The sequence below is a fragment of the Lytechinus pictus genome, chromosome 2 (assembly GCF_037042905.1).
Source record: "Lytechinus pictus isolate F3 Inbred chromosome 2, Lp3.0, whole genome shotgun sequence".
Taxonomy (NCBI): domain Eukaryota; kingdom Metazoa; phylum Echinodermata; class Echinoidea; order Temnopleuroida; family Toxopneustidae; genus Lytechinus; species Lytechinus pictus.
In genome coordinates, this window is record NC_087246.1 from 10,696,967 (window position 1) to 10,715,980 (window position 19,014).

The window sequence follows — 19,014 nt, forward strand, 5'->3', positions numbered from 1 at the left end:
ATTAAAAATCAATAATGAAAAAACTAAAGTATTAAATTAGGCTCATGTCAGCATTTGGATTATGACTTCTCCTTCGGCGAGATCGTTGATTTTCTTAAAGTTTTAGGAGTATTTTTCACCCTAGATGAACATAAGAAAGAAGATCTAAATTACAAAGAAATCTTAAGCAAAATTAAAACACTGTTGAACTTTTGGAAGCTAAGGGATATAACGCTTATGGGGAAGATTCAACTATTAAAGGTGCATATCTATTCTAAAGTCCTCTATCGAGCGTCTCTTACTCCTGTTCCTAAGTGGGTTTATGAATCATTGGATGAATTAACTTTTGATTTCTTATGGAAAGGTAAGAAAGACAAAATTAATAGGAATACAATGCTTTTAGACTATAAGCAAGGAGGATTAAAGATGTTAAACTTCCCTGTACAGGTAAAGGCACAGCGAATAATGTGGATTAAAAGACTTTTAAATAAAGATGAAGATATGAAATGGAAACAGTACTTTAATTTTGCCACTAAACATTTGGGTGGAGATTTGATATTTTCATGTGACTATATACCAGGTTTATTGAAAGTAACAGCTTCCAAATTTTACATGGACTTATTAGGAGAGTGGGTAAATATAAGACATATTAGAAGTATAGAGTTTGGGAAAGTGGCGATTTTTAATAATAAGCTTATTCGATATAAAGGGAGTTGTATATTTGATAAGATTCTATACGATAAAGAGGTTTATAAATTGCATCATATTTTGGATAATAATGGTAAACTAAAATGTGATACACATTTTCTTAATTTGAATTTAGATGCAAATAATGTTGAAAAAATCAAGCATATATATGCCTGTTTACCCGTTAGTTGGAAGAACAATATCGAAATAAATGCAAAGCATAACTCCGGAATCGATTTCAATTTGGGTAAGAAAACAACTAATTTAATGCTTTTAAAATCAAAAGAAACATACGAACAGCTGTTGAATAAAAACTACATTAAACCTTCTATTTTCGACAAAATTAGAACGAATTATGATCTTACCAATAAGGAAGTAGAAAGTATATTTTTAAGATTAAGATATTGCACACTGAATAGTCGATTAAGGGAGTTTCAGTATAAACTCTTGCATAATATTATATACACTAACCACCACCTTTTCCGTTTTGGTCTTGTTTCGACCAATTTATGCTCATTTTGTGAAAAGGAAGAAGAAACGTATGAACATCGATTTTATACTTGTGAATTTTCAAAATCACTTTGGGATCTGTGTGCAAGAAGTTTAAATTTTGAAATTAATAAATTTAGTTGGCAGGAAATTCTTTTCGGGAAGCAGGAGAAAAGTAAGGGTAAATATCAATTAATTAATCATGTTTTGATTTTAGTTAAATATCTTATTTACAAAAACCGAGAATTAAAAAAACCTCCTTCATTGAATGAAATAAAAAAAATAGTATTAGGGGGGACCAAAGAGAAGAAAATAATTTAGCAACAAAGAGGGGTACTCTTACAATCCATTTCTCTAAATGGGAAAACTTAATTATTAGACCATTTATTGGAGCCCAGAGCCAGCTCTCCACCGGATAGGGGATGGGGGTGTTTTAGGGAGGGGAGGGGGGAGGGGGGTAGGGTCCAGGGCTGAGTTTGTTGTTGAGATTGATTTTATTTGAGTGAAGAGGCCGAGGCAATGGGTTTTATTAAAAAAAAAAATGGCTTCAATTCGTTAGGTTTTATTAATTTTTTTTTTGTGTATTTGACACTGAAAAAAAAAATTCAATATGTTGAATTTATTGTAGAAGTTTATTCTTAATGCATATTATTATTATCAATGTTATTTATAATTATGTTTTAGATGATGTTAAATTTATAAGTTGTCAAGGTATTTATCAATTTGTAAAGACATCAAACTTCTATTTGTTATATATATTTTATTTTGTATATGAATTGAAGTTGTCAATAAAAACTACTAAATACCAAAAAAAAAAAATTAACGAAACTAAAATATTTTCAAAGAAATTCGATATACACTGTGGTGTTGCCAGTATGCTAAAGTAATTAACCCCACGTGAGCTCCCCCAAACGGTGACATCCAACCTGTACACCAGTGGTACTCAGTATGGGATTCTTCTCTCACTTATGTCATCTATGCTTTCTGTTTCAGTGAGCGAATTCACTAGTACACAGGCCCCGACATCTTGTAAACGCCCTCCATCTATGGCGGGAGATATAGAGTTGAATTACACTTTACCTATCTACCCGGCATGTGGAGAGTTCACGATGGGCAACGGTTCGGTGATAATCAAGATCCCTAAACTGCTTCCTACACCATTCTTTAAGAGTTGTAGGAGAGATGGTATTCCGGCTGGGCATCGGATCTGCAGAACACCAGGTAAGAGAGAACAATAAAATGGCTCTATACAGTGTAAAATTAACATTGCACTTACCCAAGATGGAAAAAGAGGACATACAGGAACACGGTTCAAAAGTCATCGATTGGCCACGAAGATGTCCACGGTTGTATAATAAAATGTCAAAATGATCTTGGGGGGTACGTGATTCATAATACCTTGGTCACATTGTTCTACGGCGGCCGTACGGCGAGTCGAAAACAGCCGTTTTAACATTTGTTTGTACCAGCTACATATAGGTGGTTTGAGTAAAAATGAACAAAACGGCTGTTTTCGACTCGCCGTACGGCCGCCGTAGAGCAAATGTGACCGTGGTATAACGACACAGAAGTTCTGGATTATGTTGTGACATACCTTTCTGTAAATTGTGTCCTCGATTTCCACCTTAAAAGTGCATTCATGTGAAGATTTGTGATGAGGAATGTGGATAAGGTTGTATGTCGGTAGTGTGTGTCCAGTGTGTATAACTGAATCTGAGAGAATACGAGGGCTGTGGATAAGAGATCATACAAGGAAAGAAAACAGAAAAAGAAAAGGAGAGCAGGAAAAAAGAAGAATTTTTGATATTCTTGTAAATGTTCTCCTAATATCTCCTCTCTTTTCCCTTCTGCCTTTGTCTTTACTTGCGTTCTTCTCGTATTGTGTTTTTTTGGTCCTTTCGTATTCTAATCGTCATCCAGTCATCAAACTTCCTCTCCTTGATATATCGCTAGAATGTAAGTCCAAGACCAATTTTCTCATCAATCGTAAAAATGTAACCCTTCATGAAATTGAACGCAGCGATGTTTATTTTGTTTGTAACCCATTTTCTTAATTTCTGTTTCTCCCTCACCCGTATAGGCTTACCATATATTGTACATGAAATTTTCATATTTTCACATTGATATTGTCTGACATAAATTGAATTGATATTAATGTTTCAAATACATTATACATATCAAATTTTTGGCCATCGTACAATAAATCAGAATGATGACCACACCCACTACCAGGAGTTCACTCCGTTACTCTTAAAGGTCAAGTCCACCCCAGAAAAAATGTTGATTTGAATAAACAGAGAAAAATCCAACGAGAATAACACTGAAAATTTCATCAAAATCGGATGTAAAATAAGAAAGTTATGGCATTTTAAAGTTTCACATATTTTTCACAAAACAGTGATATGCACAACTCGATGTCATGCAAGTCGATGATGTCCATCACTCACTATTTCTTTTGTTTTTTATTGTTTGAATTATGCAATATTTCATTTTTTATAGATTTGACAATAAGGACCAATATAGTATTAAACAATGATAATTCCACATGTTCAGGGAGGAATTAATCGCTGTTTCACTTGACAATGAGGAGAAAATTAGAATATTTAAGATTTCATATAATAAAATACAAAAGAAATAGTGAGTGGGTGACATCATCAGTCTCCTCATTTGCATACCGACCAGGATGAGCATATAACTGTTTTGTAAAACTAAGCAAAACTTTAAAATGTCATAACTTTCTTATTTACATCCGATTTTGATGAAATTTTCGGTGTTATGCTTGTTGGATTTTTCTCTTTTTATTCAAATCAACTTTTTGTTGGGGTGGACTTTTCGTTTAAATCAAACATGATCGTTATCATTCTAGGTAGGAATATGATTAGTAAAATTCTGGGTGGAAAGTTGATTGTTGTTTCTCACTCATCCACGAACTTCAAGGCCGCTTAACAATGTAACCCATATCCAGTAATTGTGGATTTTAGATGAAAACCTCATACACATATATTGTAGTCGGCTAATTAAGCTAATTATTATTGAGTCCATTTGCAGCTTTTCTCTAGAGGCTATTTATAACACACAAAAAAGTTTTGTTAATTGATTTGCACTTAAACTTCCTTTCTTTCTCCATCCCCTTTCTGTTTTCTCACTCTCTCTATTTTTTTGGTTGAAATTTTCACCATGTAAAATGAATAATCACATGACCCCCCCCCAAAAAAAAAAAAATCCGAAATGCTACGTGAAACATATAGACAAAGAATATATAGCAAGGACAAACCATACACTTTTTTTTTGCCGCGCAGAGTCCCTTGAATTTTTCTTTTAGAAAGAATTAAAAGGCCTTTTTTCAATTTCATTTTTGGGTGGAATTGAAGATCACAGGGAAATCATGTGTAGTACATATTTCATTGAATCAAAAGTATTTTTGACTGGCCTTAAGTGAAAAACAAGCTTTAAACGGATATGCAACTATGTAAGGGTGAATGATGAAGGGTTTTTGATGAACAGCACAGGCTGGCTTTAACTTAATGGGGCAAATATCCATTGTGCTTGTCACTTTTTTTTAATTCATTACTAAATTATATAAACGTGTATGCCCCCAAAGAGTTATTATATGAAGATTATGTAATACACAGAAACGCGTTTTACATGATGACTTTTGCGATTTTTGTATGGTAAAAAGTACAAAATTCTGTACGGACTTTATGCTATCGGTAAATTTTTTTGTGATCTACGACCACAAACACTTGCTTTTTCTATTCAAACAAATTTATTCACGCATCCTATTTTTCAATAAAAAGAAGGACGAATTCATGCACTCATCAATGATTACCTGCTGATTACCTGACAAATTCATTTTGCTCTTCACAATTATTTCGTGGGGATGTTGCTCTGATACAAAAGTACTCCAGAGTGCAATTTGTAATCAGATGAAATGTAATTATGCACAAAAAGTTTGCTGGGTGAAGAATCAAACAAAGCGTGAAAATTTTAAATTTTGTGCACGCAGAAAGACACATAACCATCATTCCGGCACACATACACACCCTCACACACATACATTCACATCGCCACATCCACACATAACACATCACCTTTCTCGCGCACAAACACACACCCCTCCACCCAAACATCCACCTCCACCCACACATACGCTCCTTAAAAATCTGTATAAACCCTTCATAAAGCAGTGTTTCCTCATCTCTTTATCTCACTGGTTGTGTTTTTCGTTGATTAACAGTGACCAACTGTCCCATTGTTTAACTTCAATATCGCTTGCCTGGTTTGGAAACAGGTACTTATGTTGGGCCCTTCACAAATGCGTGGGTGTGTGGGTTCAACAATTCGGTTGTTGAATAAATCAAGAGAACAATATTGAAGCAATTAACTCCAAACTTTTAATCAAAATGTGAGTTTTTATGCCATCCGTCTTCCATGGAATTGGAGCGATCAACCTTCAAATGGATATTTTCTATATCTTTTACAAAGGCCATTATACGACTTCTAAATGACATATTCAATTCAAATGGTTAAAAAAATACAAGATAAAATTAAGAAGATTCTGCATCGACTTTATACTACCGGTATATTTTTTGTGATCTACGACCACAAACACTTGCTAATTCTATTAATAATAAAAAATCTTCACGCATCCTATTTGTCAATAAAATGAAGGACGAATTCATGCACTCATCAATGATTACCTGCTGATTACCTGACAAAAATTACAAATCTTCACTTTATATCAACAAGAATATACAAAATGTAGTACCCCAAAACTGAAGCAAATAACGATGGAATGAAATGTTTTAAAGATACTTTTGTACTGAAAGGTCAAGTCCACCCCCAGGAAAATGCTGACTTGAATGAATAGAGAAATTCAAACTAGCATAGTACTGAAAATTTCTTCAAAATCGGATGTAAAATAAGAAAGTTATGACATTTTAAAGTTTCTCTTATTTTCACAAAACAGTGATATGCATAATTACTATGTCAGTCAGTCGATGATGTCCATCACTCACTATTTCTTTTGCTTTTTATTGTTTGAATTATACAATATTTCATTTTTTATAGAATTGGCAATAAGGACCAACTTGACTGAACCATGTATAGTATTAAAAACAACGCTAATTCCACATGTTCAGGGAGGAATTAATCGTTGTATCACTTAGGAGAAAATTGCATATTTCATACAATAAAATACAAAAGAAATAGTGAGTGGATGACGTCAAAGTCTCCTCATTTGCCAAACAGCCAGGATGTGCATATAACTGTTTTGTGAAGTTAAACGAAACTTTAAAACGTCATAACTTTCTTATTTCACATCCGATTTTGATGAAATTTTCAGTGTTATACTTGTTGGATATTCCTCTTTTTATTCAAATCAACTTTTTATTGGGGTGGACTTGTCCTTAAAAAAAAAGAAAACTAAACTGATGCCCAAACACTCTATGTAACTTAATAATACTCAATATTGAAAGATTTGCAGAAAAAACATATTATCATTGCATCCCTAATACCACTTTACATCAAGCTTCAACACACATTTACATAATTATACACACACACACTTTTCACACATACATAACATTTCATTCAACTTGAAACCCTCCCCCTTTGAAAAATCCTGGGTACGCTGCTGTAAGGTTCGTTCGTCCCAAAAGAAATAAGGTTCGTTAGTCCGAAAGCGTGTAAGTCCGAAAACGAAATAAGGTCTCTATTCCGAAGGATCGTTAATCCGATGAATGAAATAATCTGTGGCGAAGCCGGGAAAACAGAAAAAGCAAGCGTGGTGGAGGGGGGGGGGGGGGGTGGGTAGAAACACCGTTGCTGTTCAATCGTTATGAGGATGAGAGGGCAGGGACCATTTTGTTAGGGGGCAAAGCCAACAAGAGCACTTATAATTATGTCACAATGGGCATTTAGGTCATGTTGGTGCAAACGGACATTTTCACCATGAAGTTATCATATGCGTGAAGTCGTGTGATTTGTAGTAATTAAGTTGAGCAAAGCCTTTTTGAAGTGATTTCTGATTATGATGAGATGTATATTTAGGTTATATTTTTCCGCAAGAGAGCGTAGCGAGCGAGCGATTTGGATTGTGAAGTTGTAAAACTAACTTTTTAATATATGGCGCCTAATTTATGTTAAGATGGTAACCTTGCGATATGTTGCGAGCGCGGATCGCAAGCTCAAGCTTTTGGAAATTTCAATACGAAATGAAAATTAAGCATTCCAAGCAGGTTATCATGAAAAGCATTTGTATCCAACCAAAGAATTAACGCGAGCGCGAGCTGATTTTTTTAAAATGTACTGACTGGAAAAAGAAATATGTTAAGGACTGCGCTCATGGCTCATGAATAGGATATATATTTTACCAATCGCATAATGCGAGTGCGAGCTAAAAAATCTGCGATATTCTAAACTGAAAACGGTACATTCTAAGCAATTCTATATCTAGAAACCGGGTGAATACCTTGCTAAACAATAACTTTGTGGTTTCTAACCTAAAATGTATTATGTCGGACTTCAAAAAGGGTATTTCGTTTCGAAAAAGGGCATTTTCCATTTTGAAAAAATGACATTTTTTCTTACGGGGAATTTGGGGGAGAGGCAAGTGCCCCCTGCCCCCGGTTCCGCCGCCCATGAGGGAAGAGGCTGATCTATCGGTACCAGGGGCATTCATGTACGCAGAATTCTCTCAGAGGGGTGGTCGTTGGCTTATGAGGCTAGTTCATGATGTTTATCTGAGGCTCAGACCTGTACTAGGGCAGAATTGATGCATTTTGAAATCATTTTGTCCAAGTTCCTAAAAGATATTCTTGATTAAATGTTAACCACTTACAAACCTTTAAATAAAAAGGTGGGGTGATGATTGTTTGGACCAGATCAGTAGCGATTAAGACCTCAAATAGGGACATCGATCATCCTTTTTTAGCTGGGGCGGGGCAAAACACCAACCAGCTTTGCTGAAATTTATTACTACAAAACACACAAGGACTCAACGACCCTAATCTCATGGTGAAAATATCCGTTGGCCCCAAATTGCAAATTTTTGACATATAAGTGCCCTTTTTGGCTTTGCCTAAAAAAAAAAATCCGCCGCCTCTGCCTTCCCATCCTCATAACAGTGGAACAGCAACGGTATTTCTACCCCCCCCCCACCGACGCTTGCCCTTCTTGTTTTCCCGGCTTCGCCACAGATAATTTCATTTGTCGGATTAACGAATCTTATTTTGTTTTCGGACTAACGAATTTTCGGAATAACGAAACTTGTTTCGTTTTCGGATTAAGGAGCCTTCGGAATTACGTACCATCGGACTTACGAATCTTCGAAACAACGAACCTTCGGAAAAACGAATCTATGGAATAACGAACGTAACACCAAAAGACAAAAAGTATTTTAACAAAGCAGAAGAAAAAAAATATTAAAATACAAAACAACAACAAATCCACATCACACAGTCAATCACACAGGGATGGGGGGGGGGGGGGTAAGAATAGGGCCTAGTCAATCATGACTAGTACAAGTCACTCCTGATATACATATAAGTTAATGAATACAAAATGGAATTGGACCAGTCAGGCACATTAATATTGTAGGAAAAAGGAATACATACTATAAGTGGATAGCAAGCTTGACTTTACATTTTCGTTTAATGATGTGACATTGACATTCAAAGAATTCCATATTCGAGAACCTCGCTGACGGATCGATTTCAGAGAACGATCATTTTCTACTTTTGAATAGCGTAACTTTGAATTTTACCGGGTATTGTAAGAATGGATATAGTTATTTAGTTGAAAAAAGAAGAGATATTGGTAGGTAATATTGCGTTTGTATGTTTATATTAAAATAGCAGTCCGGTAAGTATAGTGTCAACAATATTTTAAGTTTTAAGTCTAAAGAATAGCGGTTGAGTATGAGCAAAAAAATATGAAGATGTACGAATTCGCAAGGCCTTTTTTTACGTTAGAGTAAAGGTTCAAGTTTTGTTGATCCTGTTTCTGCCCAAGCGATTTTACATTATTATAAATAAGGATAAGTAAATTTTATAGCATAAAGACATGTTTTTCGGGAAGAATAAATACTTTCCGAGATATTTCCAATCGATGCTCACTGAAATTTATCCTAGCAGCAAGGGTGCTCCAAGAAATTTAACATTCCTGGCCATTGTAAGTTTGACTTTATCCATAGTTAAGCTAATATTCAGTCGATAATGCATGATGTTTTTATTTGAGAAATATATGTAAGAATGTTTTTTTTTTCATGGTTGACAATACGATCAATTTGTTTGCACTAAACCAATCAGCATAGTACCTATTGTTACTATACTTACTATTGGCTTTGATCTCTGGATTAAGGGAGGGGTTTTTAAGGCCGTCAGGTGATTCCAGCCAGAGGTGTCGATCGGGGGGGGGGGGGGAGTGGCGCGCAATGACAATATTGACTCGCAAACATATCGATTCGCCTCCATTAATTTGGACACTTTATTTATAATATACAATGCATACTACCGGTATTACGAAAAAAAAAATGTATTTCGGTGCGCAAAAATTCTGTATTATTTTGGCGCGCGAAATTTGACATTTTCACCCCCCCCCCATCCGAAAAATAGATCGACGCCCTGTTTCCAGCTATAATCAGACTAAAAATATCAGAAATTTGAACAATAATGTCGCAAGAATAAGTTACTTCCTCTTTTATCCGTAGATTGTCTATCTGGACCGTGTAAAAATGGATGGTGTGAAGAGACCATGGAAGCTTATCACTGTCATTGCCCGGAAGGGTTCTCTGGAAAAGACTGTTCCATAGGTTTGTCACATAAACTGCAAAATTTGCCATTTTGCTTCATTTCTACCATCTTCGTTATCTCATCATCTTTCTCTACTTGTTTTTTCACATCTACAGGGCGCGGAATAGCCATTTACACTGATTTGAAAAAAAAAATACATTTTAAGGACTGTTTGTAAGAACTGCTGAAATGATGCGAGCGTGAAGCGCGAACTGTTTTTTTTTTTCATATTCAGACCTGAAAATATCATTGTACAGGCACTAGCTTTATTATTATGTCACGTAACTCACTTCATTAGCAATGCGAACGCAAAGTGCGAGCTGATGTTTTAAAATGTATTTACCCGAAAAGGGAACGTTTTAAGCACTCATTGACATCAGGAATTAATGCAGAGGATACATATCTAAACAATAATTAGAGCGCGAAGCGCGAGGTGACTTTTATTTGTTAGATTGGGACCTAAAACAGTGATATTATAAGCACTTCTAAGCATTATTATCATGAACAGAAGAAGCATTTCACTAATCAAATACTGCGAGCGCGAAGCGCAAGCTAGACAGGTTTAGATATTCAAATCTGAAAAGGGACACATTGTAAAATGTTTTTGAAGGAATTGATGAAGAGCATAGTATCTCACTAATCAAACATTTTGAGTACGAAGCGAGCTGAAAATTTTCTGATACTCAGACCTATAAATGGACATTTAAAGGGCTGTTTTGAGTTATTCATGAAGAACATACGTATCTAGAAAATGTGGAAATTTCTAGGCACTGTTAGTAATCCTGAAAAAAAGATGCATATGTTATTAACATCGACTTAAAAACTGAATGAATTTCATCTTATTGGACGGATATTATGTATCTCATTGAACAGGCAATGCGTGCGCCGTGAGGAGTGAACACATAGGCCCTAATCAATGTATATGTTCAATCAAATTCTGTCATTTTTGTCTCGCCTGCATAGCAGAGCAAGACTACAGGCGCCGCTTTTCCAGAGGCGACGGTGGCGGCGACGGCGGTGGCGTCGGCAACATTGAATCTTAACCAAGGTTAAGTTTTTGAAATGTCATCGTAACTTAGAAAGTATATGGACCTAGTTCATGAAACTTGAACATAAGGGTGATCAAGTATTTTTCAATATTTTTCCTGAGTTTCAGGTCACATGACCAAGGTCAACGGTCATTCAGGGTCAATGAACTTAGACCATGATGGGGAATAAATATCAAAATCTTTACAAAGGATAAGTTTTTGAAATGTCGTCATAACATAAAAAGTATATAGACCTAGTTCATGAAACTCGAACATAAGAGCAATCAAGTATTCCTAAAAATCCTGTGCAAGTTTCAGGTCACATGACCAAGGTCAAAGGTCATTTAGGGTCAAAGAACTTTGGTAATATTTGGGGAATTTGTTGAATTGTCATCATTGTGATCATAAAGTAAAGCCTATATACATATTGCAAATATGATAAGAACACATGTACGGATTAGGTCTGGTCCAGAGGGAAATTATAAAATAATCGTGTAAAATAATAATGCATGTACATTGCTTTGGAAAGCAAAATAATACTTTTAACTGTCTGCTGGGGCATTCATCAATGGGATAGGATTACTACCTATCACTGGTTGTCGTTCTTCTTGATATGAAAGTAAATGTTATGATCCTGGAAGTAGGTAGATGTTGTTATAAAGAATAAGTTTTTTTAAAACCATTATACTTGCTATTGTATTATGCGAAATTCACACAAGATAACCTAATTCTTGCAATAATATTTCAATCCAGCTGCCCAAACACCTACCGATTCGTCGGTTCATACTTCAAACGTGTCCATCCAGTCTAATGTGTTTACAGAGAGCCCGACTTCCACACCACAGACGACCCAGTCATCATCTTCTATGTGGGCTTCGCTGTCGTCTGCATTCACTTCTCTGATGTCGACAGCGCCGGCGACAGCGGTAATGTCGACAACAGTGACCACGATGCCGAATGAGGATAAATGCAAATCAGATACATCGATAATTGAAGGTAGGCCGAATAATTACATGACTGGTCATCAAAGTATTCAGCTATTCTCTCCTCGAAGGTGGGGGGACTCAATATAGTTCTCAATTGTTTTCTTTACATATATATATATATATATATATATATATATATATATATATGTATGAATGTATATTTCAAGTACTTGGTAGGGGAAAATGTGAAGAAGATATGGATCGGAGATAATGAATGATGCGAGCGCGAAGCGCGAGTGATTTTATTACTATTATTATTATTATTATTATGAACTAGGAACGGGAAATTCTAAGCACAGCTTGTCTTCATATGAAAAGGAGCTCAATATTGCTGATTTTTCGATCTTAAAAAAGGACACTTAGGTTTATCATGAAAAGGATGCTAGCTGGTTTTCGCCCAGCGTCGTACGACGTAGAACGTAAGGGTCGTGTGCAAAAATTGCCAACTTCCATGGAAACAGAGGCCCAAGCGATCTTGAGCTCAAATCACGGACGGTTCTTCCGCAAATTAGCGGGCGTCCGCATTAGAACGTAGGATTTGTCAACAGCCGTCAACAGCCAATCAGATCGCTTGTAGAGTGAGCAAGCTGAGCCGATGTAAACATTCGCCCATCGCGTGCATATGCACATGTTGTACTCTACTCTGACTACACTGCACTGATAGCTGAAAGCTTCAAAACGATCCGGCCGCGATCAGCGATTTGCGAAACTGCTTACAAGCGAGAGTTGAGCGCGACGGACGCACGAACCAAGAGATCGTTCTACGTCGTTGATAGCGTCGTACGACGCTGGGCGAAAACACACTTATCATAATCTTATAGACCTAGTGAGAGCGCGAAATTTCATAATACTAAGGCCTGAAAATTGATCTTTGCAATCTTGAACAGAATGCATGGGTTAATATATTTCAACTATTAACGTGAGCGCAAAGCGCGAGCCGATTTTTTTTTGTAAACTTGAACGATTCTGGATTGGAAGTACATTTAGGTTAGACCACTTTGACCTAGCATCATCTAGGTCCTAATTGAAGTTAGGCCAAACAAGTGATATTCTTAGTTTATTTTTTACAATTTGGAAAAAAATATATAATGACGCAAAATCTAGTTAAAACAATTAGCAAGGTTCTTACCCTGAAGGGAATTATGTCCGAACGCCTAACTTTGTTCGATTTGTGTGTCATCATAATTTATAGGCTAGGTGCAATAGTTTCAGCTCGATGTGTGCAGGCATCGATGTAGTTTGATTGATTGATTCTTTATTTCTATGCAAAAAAGTGATCATACAACATAAAACATATTGACAATATTTCACGGTAAAATAACAAAAGGCAATCATTTCATGGGAGGGGACAGTCATAAGCACAAAGTCTTGAAAAAGGACGCCCCTCAAGAAAGACTACGGCCCTGAATATAAATCAATAAAGTCCATATTTAAAAATTACAATAAAAGCAGGGCCAAAAGGAAAACACATCAAGCATGTCAAGAATAATATAATGATAATAACGCACCAGCCGCGTATCGATTAATATTACTATGTATAGATACGTCGTATTGTTATATATACGAATTTTAAGAGCAATTACATTAATTTTATTTAGTTATTTTCTCTTTAAGGATATTCATAGCATAGAATGATTAAGAATATTCCGGAATGTCTCAATAAGGCTCTATGGTAAGGCTTTGTTAGACATGAGTAATCTTTGAGTAATCTTTGTTATTACTGGAATGTCCAAAGACAATAGGCATGCCTACACCTATTTAAAGGCTGAGGAATTTTGTTATTTCTAAATAGAGTAAGGCAGACAATAGATTCCTCAGGCAGTGGAATGTAGACAATAGACTAGTAGCAGTGAAAATAACAATAGGATTAGCTATTTTGTTGACATTGTTAATTTCACTAAGGTCATTCAGGAGTCTTTTAGAATTTGACTGCTCCAGAAAGGAGAATGTTCTTTTTAAAGACAAAACAAGAAGCTTCCAGAATAGTGAGTACTAGAAACTTCCAAAATAGTTGAAATTTGTATATATAAGCTGGCAGTTTCTTCAAGGATATCATCACATCAGATCAGAACTCTGAGTTTCATGCCAGACTTTATGTCAGAGCATATTTTATTTCCACCTGGAATACAACATTTATCTTCTGTGGAATTATTTGCACGCCATCAATGAACTGTTTGCAGTTACTTTGAGAGAGGAATTATCAGTTCTCATCAAGACCATCAAGCTGTTTTAATGAACGCTTTTCAACCCATGGATTGCTGAAATTGACTGTTTAATCATCATCAACATCGTCTTCACAGTCATTTCAACTTGTTACAGTGACTCTTGTTATTCATCGTGCTTCAACATCAATTTAATCATCGCCAGCATTGTGGACATTTATTTAAGGAACCTTTGCCAGCCAACCTGGATATTATCATTTGGAATAAATTCAGAACTGTCACTTCAAGAGATGTAAGATAAATATTTATTTATGTTTTGTTAGTTTATGATTGTTATATTTCCTGTAATAAAAGAAAAGGAAATCAAATTTAAAAGTAAATTTTCATTGTTATTTGTTGCTGCAGCAGTATCGTAACAGTATTAAAAAAAATATACGGTATGCAGTATGATGAAATAATGATAGAACAATATCTTAACTCAAATAAGTGCTAATAATGGAATGCTTAAACTCAAACTTAAATTTATTCAATGTAGGGGTACCACGTATTGTTAAAGACTATATCATTCCAGGTATCTGGACCAGTATGTCTTATTGACCTATGGCCTAAGGCGGTTAGCGGGTTTGATAAATGTAAATTTGTTGAGGTTCTCGTAGGAAAGTTATGAATAAATGAATTCAATAGGAACATATGATCAAATGTTATTGGTAATTGGCGACAGTGAAACCTAAACATAAACAAAGCAATTTGAAATTTATGTACTAGTATACCATCAATTTTTAAAGTCTTGAAACGATTAAAGAGGGGACCAGTATTTTCATAATAACCAGCGTCAGAACTCAAACGAATGGCTTTTTTTAAAGTAAAAGGATACGGTGATTTTTTTTTATTTCAATGAGCCCCATACAATATTGCAATGAGTTACATGTGGCAGTAAAATAGAATTATAAATTGAGAGTAATGCTTGGGGAGGTAAATAGTATTCAACTTTAAACATTATACCTATACATCTTGATACAGACGTCAATATTTTAGATACATGGTCATCCCATGTTAAAAACTCATCTAAAACGACACCTAAAAATCTCACATTATTTTTTTGTCCACTAGAAATCCCACTTATCTTTATTTCTTCTGTATAATGATCAGCTATTGTTTTGGAGCTAAAAATTAACATAATATGTTTTTGCAAATTTCAAGACAATTTCTGACTTTGGAACCATGTGGATATTTTGGGCAATTCATTATTCAACATTTCAAAAAGCATTCTTTTATTCGAGTTTGAAGAAATAACTGTTGTGTCATCAGCATAATGAATATATTGTAATAATTAAGGGTGACGAATAAATAATGTCATTTATATACAGAAGAAATAAAAGCGGTCCCAGGATTGAGCCTAGAGGCACACCACAAGTAATATACTGTAAATTAGAACTGACTGAATTTATACATGTAAATTGTTGCCTATTAGAAATATAATTATTAAACCAATTAAGAGAAGTACCTCTTACTCCATAATATTTTAATTTGTAAAGCAATATAAATAATGATCCGGGGTGTCGAACGCTTTACTTAAGTCCATGAAAACACAAATTACATGTTCCTTATTTGCTAAGAGGGAAGGAATTTTATCATAAAGATCAACAAGAGCTAAATCAGCAGAATGAAATTTGCGAAAACCATATTGGGATGGATTTAATAAATTATGTAATGACGAAAATGAAACTAATCTATTATAAACAAGACGTTCAAGTGTTTTTGAAAATGACGAAAGAACGGAGATAGGGCGATAATTCTCAATAAGTGTCCGATCGTCCTTTTTATAGATTGGAATGATTTTCGCAACTCTCATATGAAGTGGGAAAATTCCAGTTGACATTGAAATATTACATATATGAACGAAATGAGTTATAATGGTTAATATAATTTTTTAGGAGAAAGTTACTTATCTCGTCATGTCCAAAAGAACGACTGTTTTTAAGATTGTTTACGATTTTCAATATTTCTTCAGAATTCGTTGGATTAAAAAACAATGTATATTGACATGAATCGTGTAGATAATCTGCAAAATTAGTTGTGATAAGTGGTATTTTTAATGCCTGTTCCTGCCCAACATTAACAAAATAATCATTAAAACTGTTAACAATATCATCTAATGATTCATATACAAAATCACCATGTGAATATTTATGATTTAAATTAGCATACTTTGCTTTCCCCAATAATATCGTTAATATTTTTCCAAGTGGTTGACATATCTCCTTTAGCATTTTCAAATTTTTGTGAATAATATGTTTTCGTTGCATTTTTAATAATAGGCCTACATGTTAAACATTTCTGTATCTTTTATATTCACTAATATTTTCAGAGGAAAGATCCTTCAAACCAGCGCTAGATGAGACTCAAGTTGGATACTAGTCGAACTATTTTGCTTTTACCCAAGTTCTATTTTGAAATTCAAATATGCACATTGCATTACGATTTTGAATGTTGTATTTTTTCCATCATAAAAGGCCACAAATAGTGGGGACATTTGATATTGTGCCCCCCTTTCAAAAAAGTAGGGATGGGGACGCGTCCTCATGTCCCCCTGGGATTTCCCCATGTTTGTGAAATTTTATCAAACATTATTATCACTGTCTCTGTTTTTTTTTTGTCTCAGTTGGAGGATCGAACAACATAATTATATGCGAACACAGGCAGCTAGACATCACTTGTCTATCAGGATACACCATGAGAGTATTATCTGCAAACTACGGTCGCTATGATATCATAACATGCCTTTGTCACTCAGACCCTAACACAATGAAAAACACCAACTGTCATTTGAATGTGACCACAACGATTCAGGAGCGTCTCACAGAATCAGAATCAAAACTCAACATAACAGTAAATTCTGACACATTTGGGATCGACCCTTGTTACAGGACATACAAGTATTTCAATATTACGTACGAGTGTAACCAGAAAATTTAAAACTCGTTTTCTTGCTGGCTTTGCTATCTCGTATGCATGGGGGTATTTCCACCACAGATGGACACAGATGTTAAAAAATCAAATTGATATTCATGTCAAATACTTTATGTTTTTTTTTTAATAAAACAAGACCTGGGGAGCGTTTTATGAAAGGACTTGTCGGACGTTTTATCCGACAGTTACTATAGTAACAGTGCCTCTCAGCCAATTAGAATCAAGGAAAGATGTCAGATCTGACAACTTGTCAGACAAGAATGTTGATGAAACGGTCCCCAGAAGTTTCTGGGACAATTTTTTCCGACTCTGGCAGCCATTTTTAATTTCAAAATGGTCGCCAAAGTATGGATACAAATTAGTGTTGAAAATGATCAAGAACAAATTTTAGGGTCAATGAACGTACATGTAGTATTGTATCATTATCATTATGAATGGTGTTTTTGTGAATAATTATTCTATAGTAGTTTTCAAAGTCAGCACTGCTGCTATATTGAATCGCGTAATGCATTTGAGACTGCCAGAGGCGCTCCACTTGTTTGTAATTATTGCTCTGAATGTTTTATGTCCGTGTGTACATGCGATTTTAGCTCAATTTGTATGGCAGTACACAACGCAGGAACTTGGTAAAATTTAGGTCCGTGAAGTTATAGTTAAATATTCCTTATTCCTTATTCAAAGTGTGAAGTTAGTTACTTATTCGTTATTCCTTATTCAAAATGTGAAGTTTGTTACTTATTCCTTATTCCTTATTCAAAATGTGAAGTTAGTTACTTGTTACTTATTCGAAATACGTGTGTGTATTTGAGTTTTGTCAGATGTGTATCAATCAGATATGATTATTTACGTCTGGGACCGACCTTTAACGTCACCATCCGAAAGACGTGACCAGGGCTCGAACCTCTGCATTAATTTGTAACTTCCCCACAGCTTGGATTACAGGCACACGCCACAATAACGCCCAGTTACTTATTCGAAATACGTAGTTACTTAATTATTCGAAATACGTAGCTACTTATTCGAAATACGTAGTTACCTATTCGAAATACGTTGTTACTTATTCGAAATACGTAGTTACTTAATCGCTAGAGGGTATTCATTTGTCTCGCAATCTACTATGGTCAACAAGGAAATTCGTGATCACTCTCGCAAAAAGTGTTCACTGGCTTTCTAGGAAATTCGTGATCACTCTCGCAAAAAGTGTTCACTAGCTTACAAGTTCACGAGCTTTCGAGTGCCGCTGCAACTCTTTATCAAGTGACTTTATCGTAGTTACTTATTCGAAATACGTAGTTACTTATTCGAAATATGTAGTTACTTATTCGAAATACGTAGTTACTTATTCGAAATACGTAGTTAATTATTCGAAATACGTAGTTACTTATTCGAAATACGTAGTTACTTATTCGAAATACGTAGTTACTTATTCGAAATACGTAGTTAATTATTCGAAATACGTAGTTACTTATTCGAAATAGGTAGTTACTTATTCGAAATACATAGTTACTTATTCGAAATACGTAGTTACTTATTCGAAATACGTACACTGTAAAAAAATAAAGTGCTAATTTAGCACTTACAGTGCTTGCATAGTGACTGCACTACGAGTGCTAAATTAGCACTTTATTTTTTACAGTGTACGTATTTTGAATAAGTAACTACGTATTTCGAATAAGTAACTACGTATTTCGAATAAGTAACTACGTATTTCGAATAAGTAACAACGTATTTCGAATAAGTAACTACGTATTTCGAATAAGTAACTACGTATTTCGAATAAGTAACAAGTAACTAACTTCACATTTTGAATAAGGAATAAAGAATAAGGAATAAGTAACTAGCTTCACATTATGAATAAGGAATAAGTAACTAACTTCACACTTTGAATAAGGAATAAGTAACTAACTTCACGGACCTGTAA

The 19,014-nt window shown here is 34.9% G+C and overlaps 1 protein-coding gene across 1 annotated transcript; it reads left to right on the forward strand.

The window, feature by feature from the left end:
* The first annotated feature begins 405 nt into the window (after positions 1-405).
* Positions 406-16,541, forward strand: LOC129253560 (uncharacterized). The gene is made up of 5 exons (XM_064106167.1): positions 406-426; positions 2,058-2,376; positions 9,866-9,967; positions 11,729-11,971; positions 16,492-16,541. Exons 1-5 carry the CDS (start codon positions 406-408, stop codon positions 16,539-16,541), a joined length of 735 nt encoding a protein of 244 aa, XP_063962237.1.
* The last annotated feature ends 2,473 nt before the right edge of the window (positions 16,542-19,014 follow it).

Bases quoted from the DNA above. Each gene is read 5' to 3' on its own strand.
- LOC129253560 (XM_064106167.1), top strand. From the start codon at position 406: ATGTTAAACTTCCCTGTACAG. The intron at 427-2,057 runs GTAAAGGCACAG...ACCCCACGTGAG, and splicing joins TGTTAAACTTCCCTGTACAG to CTCCCCCAAACGGTGACATC. The intron at 9,968-11,728 runs GTTTGTCACATA...ATTTCAATCCAG, and splicing joins TGGAAAAGACTGTTCCATAG to CTGCCCAAACACCTACCGAT.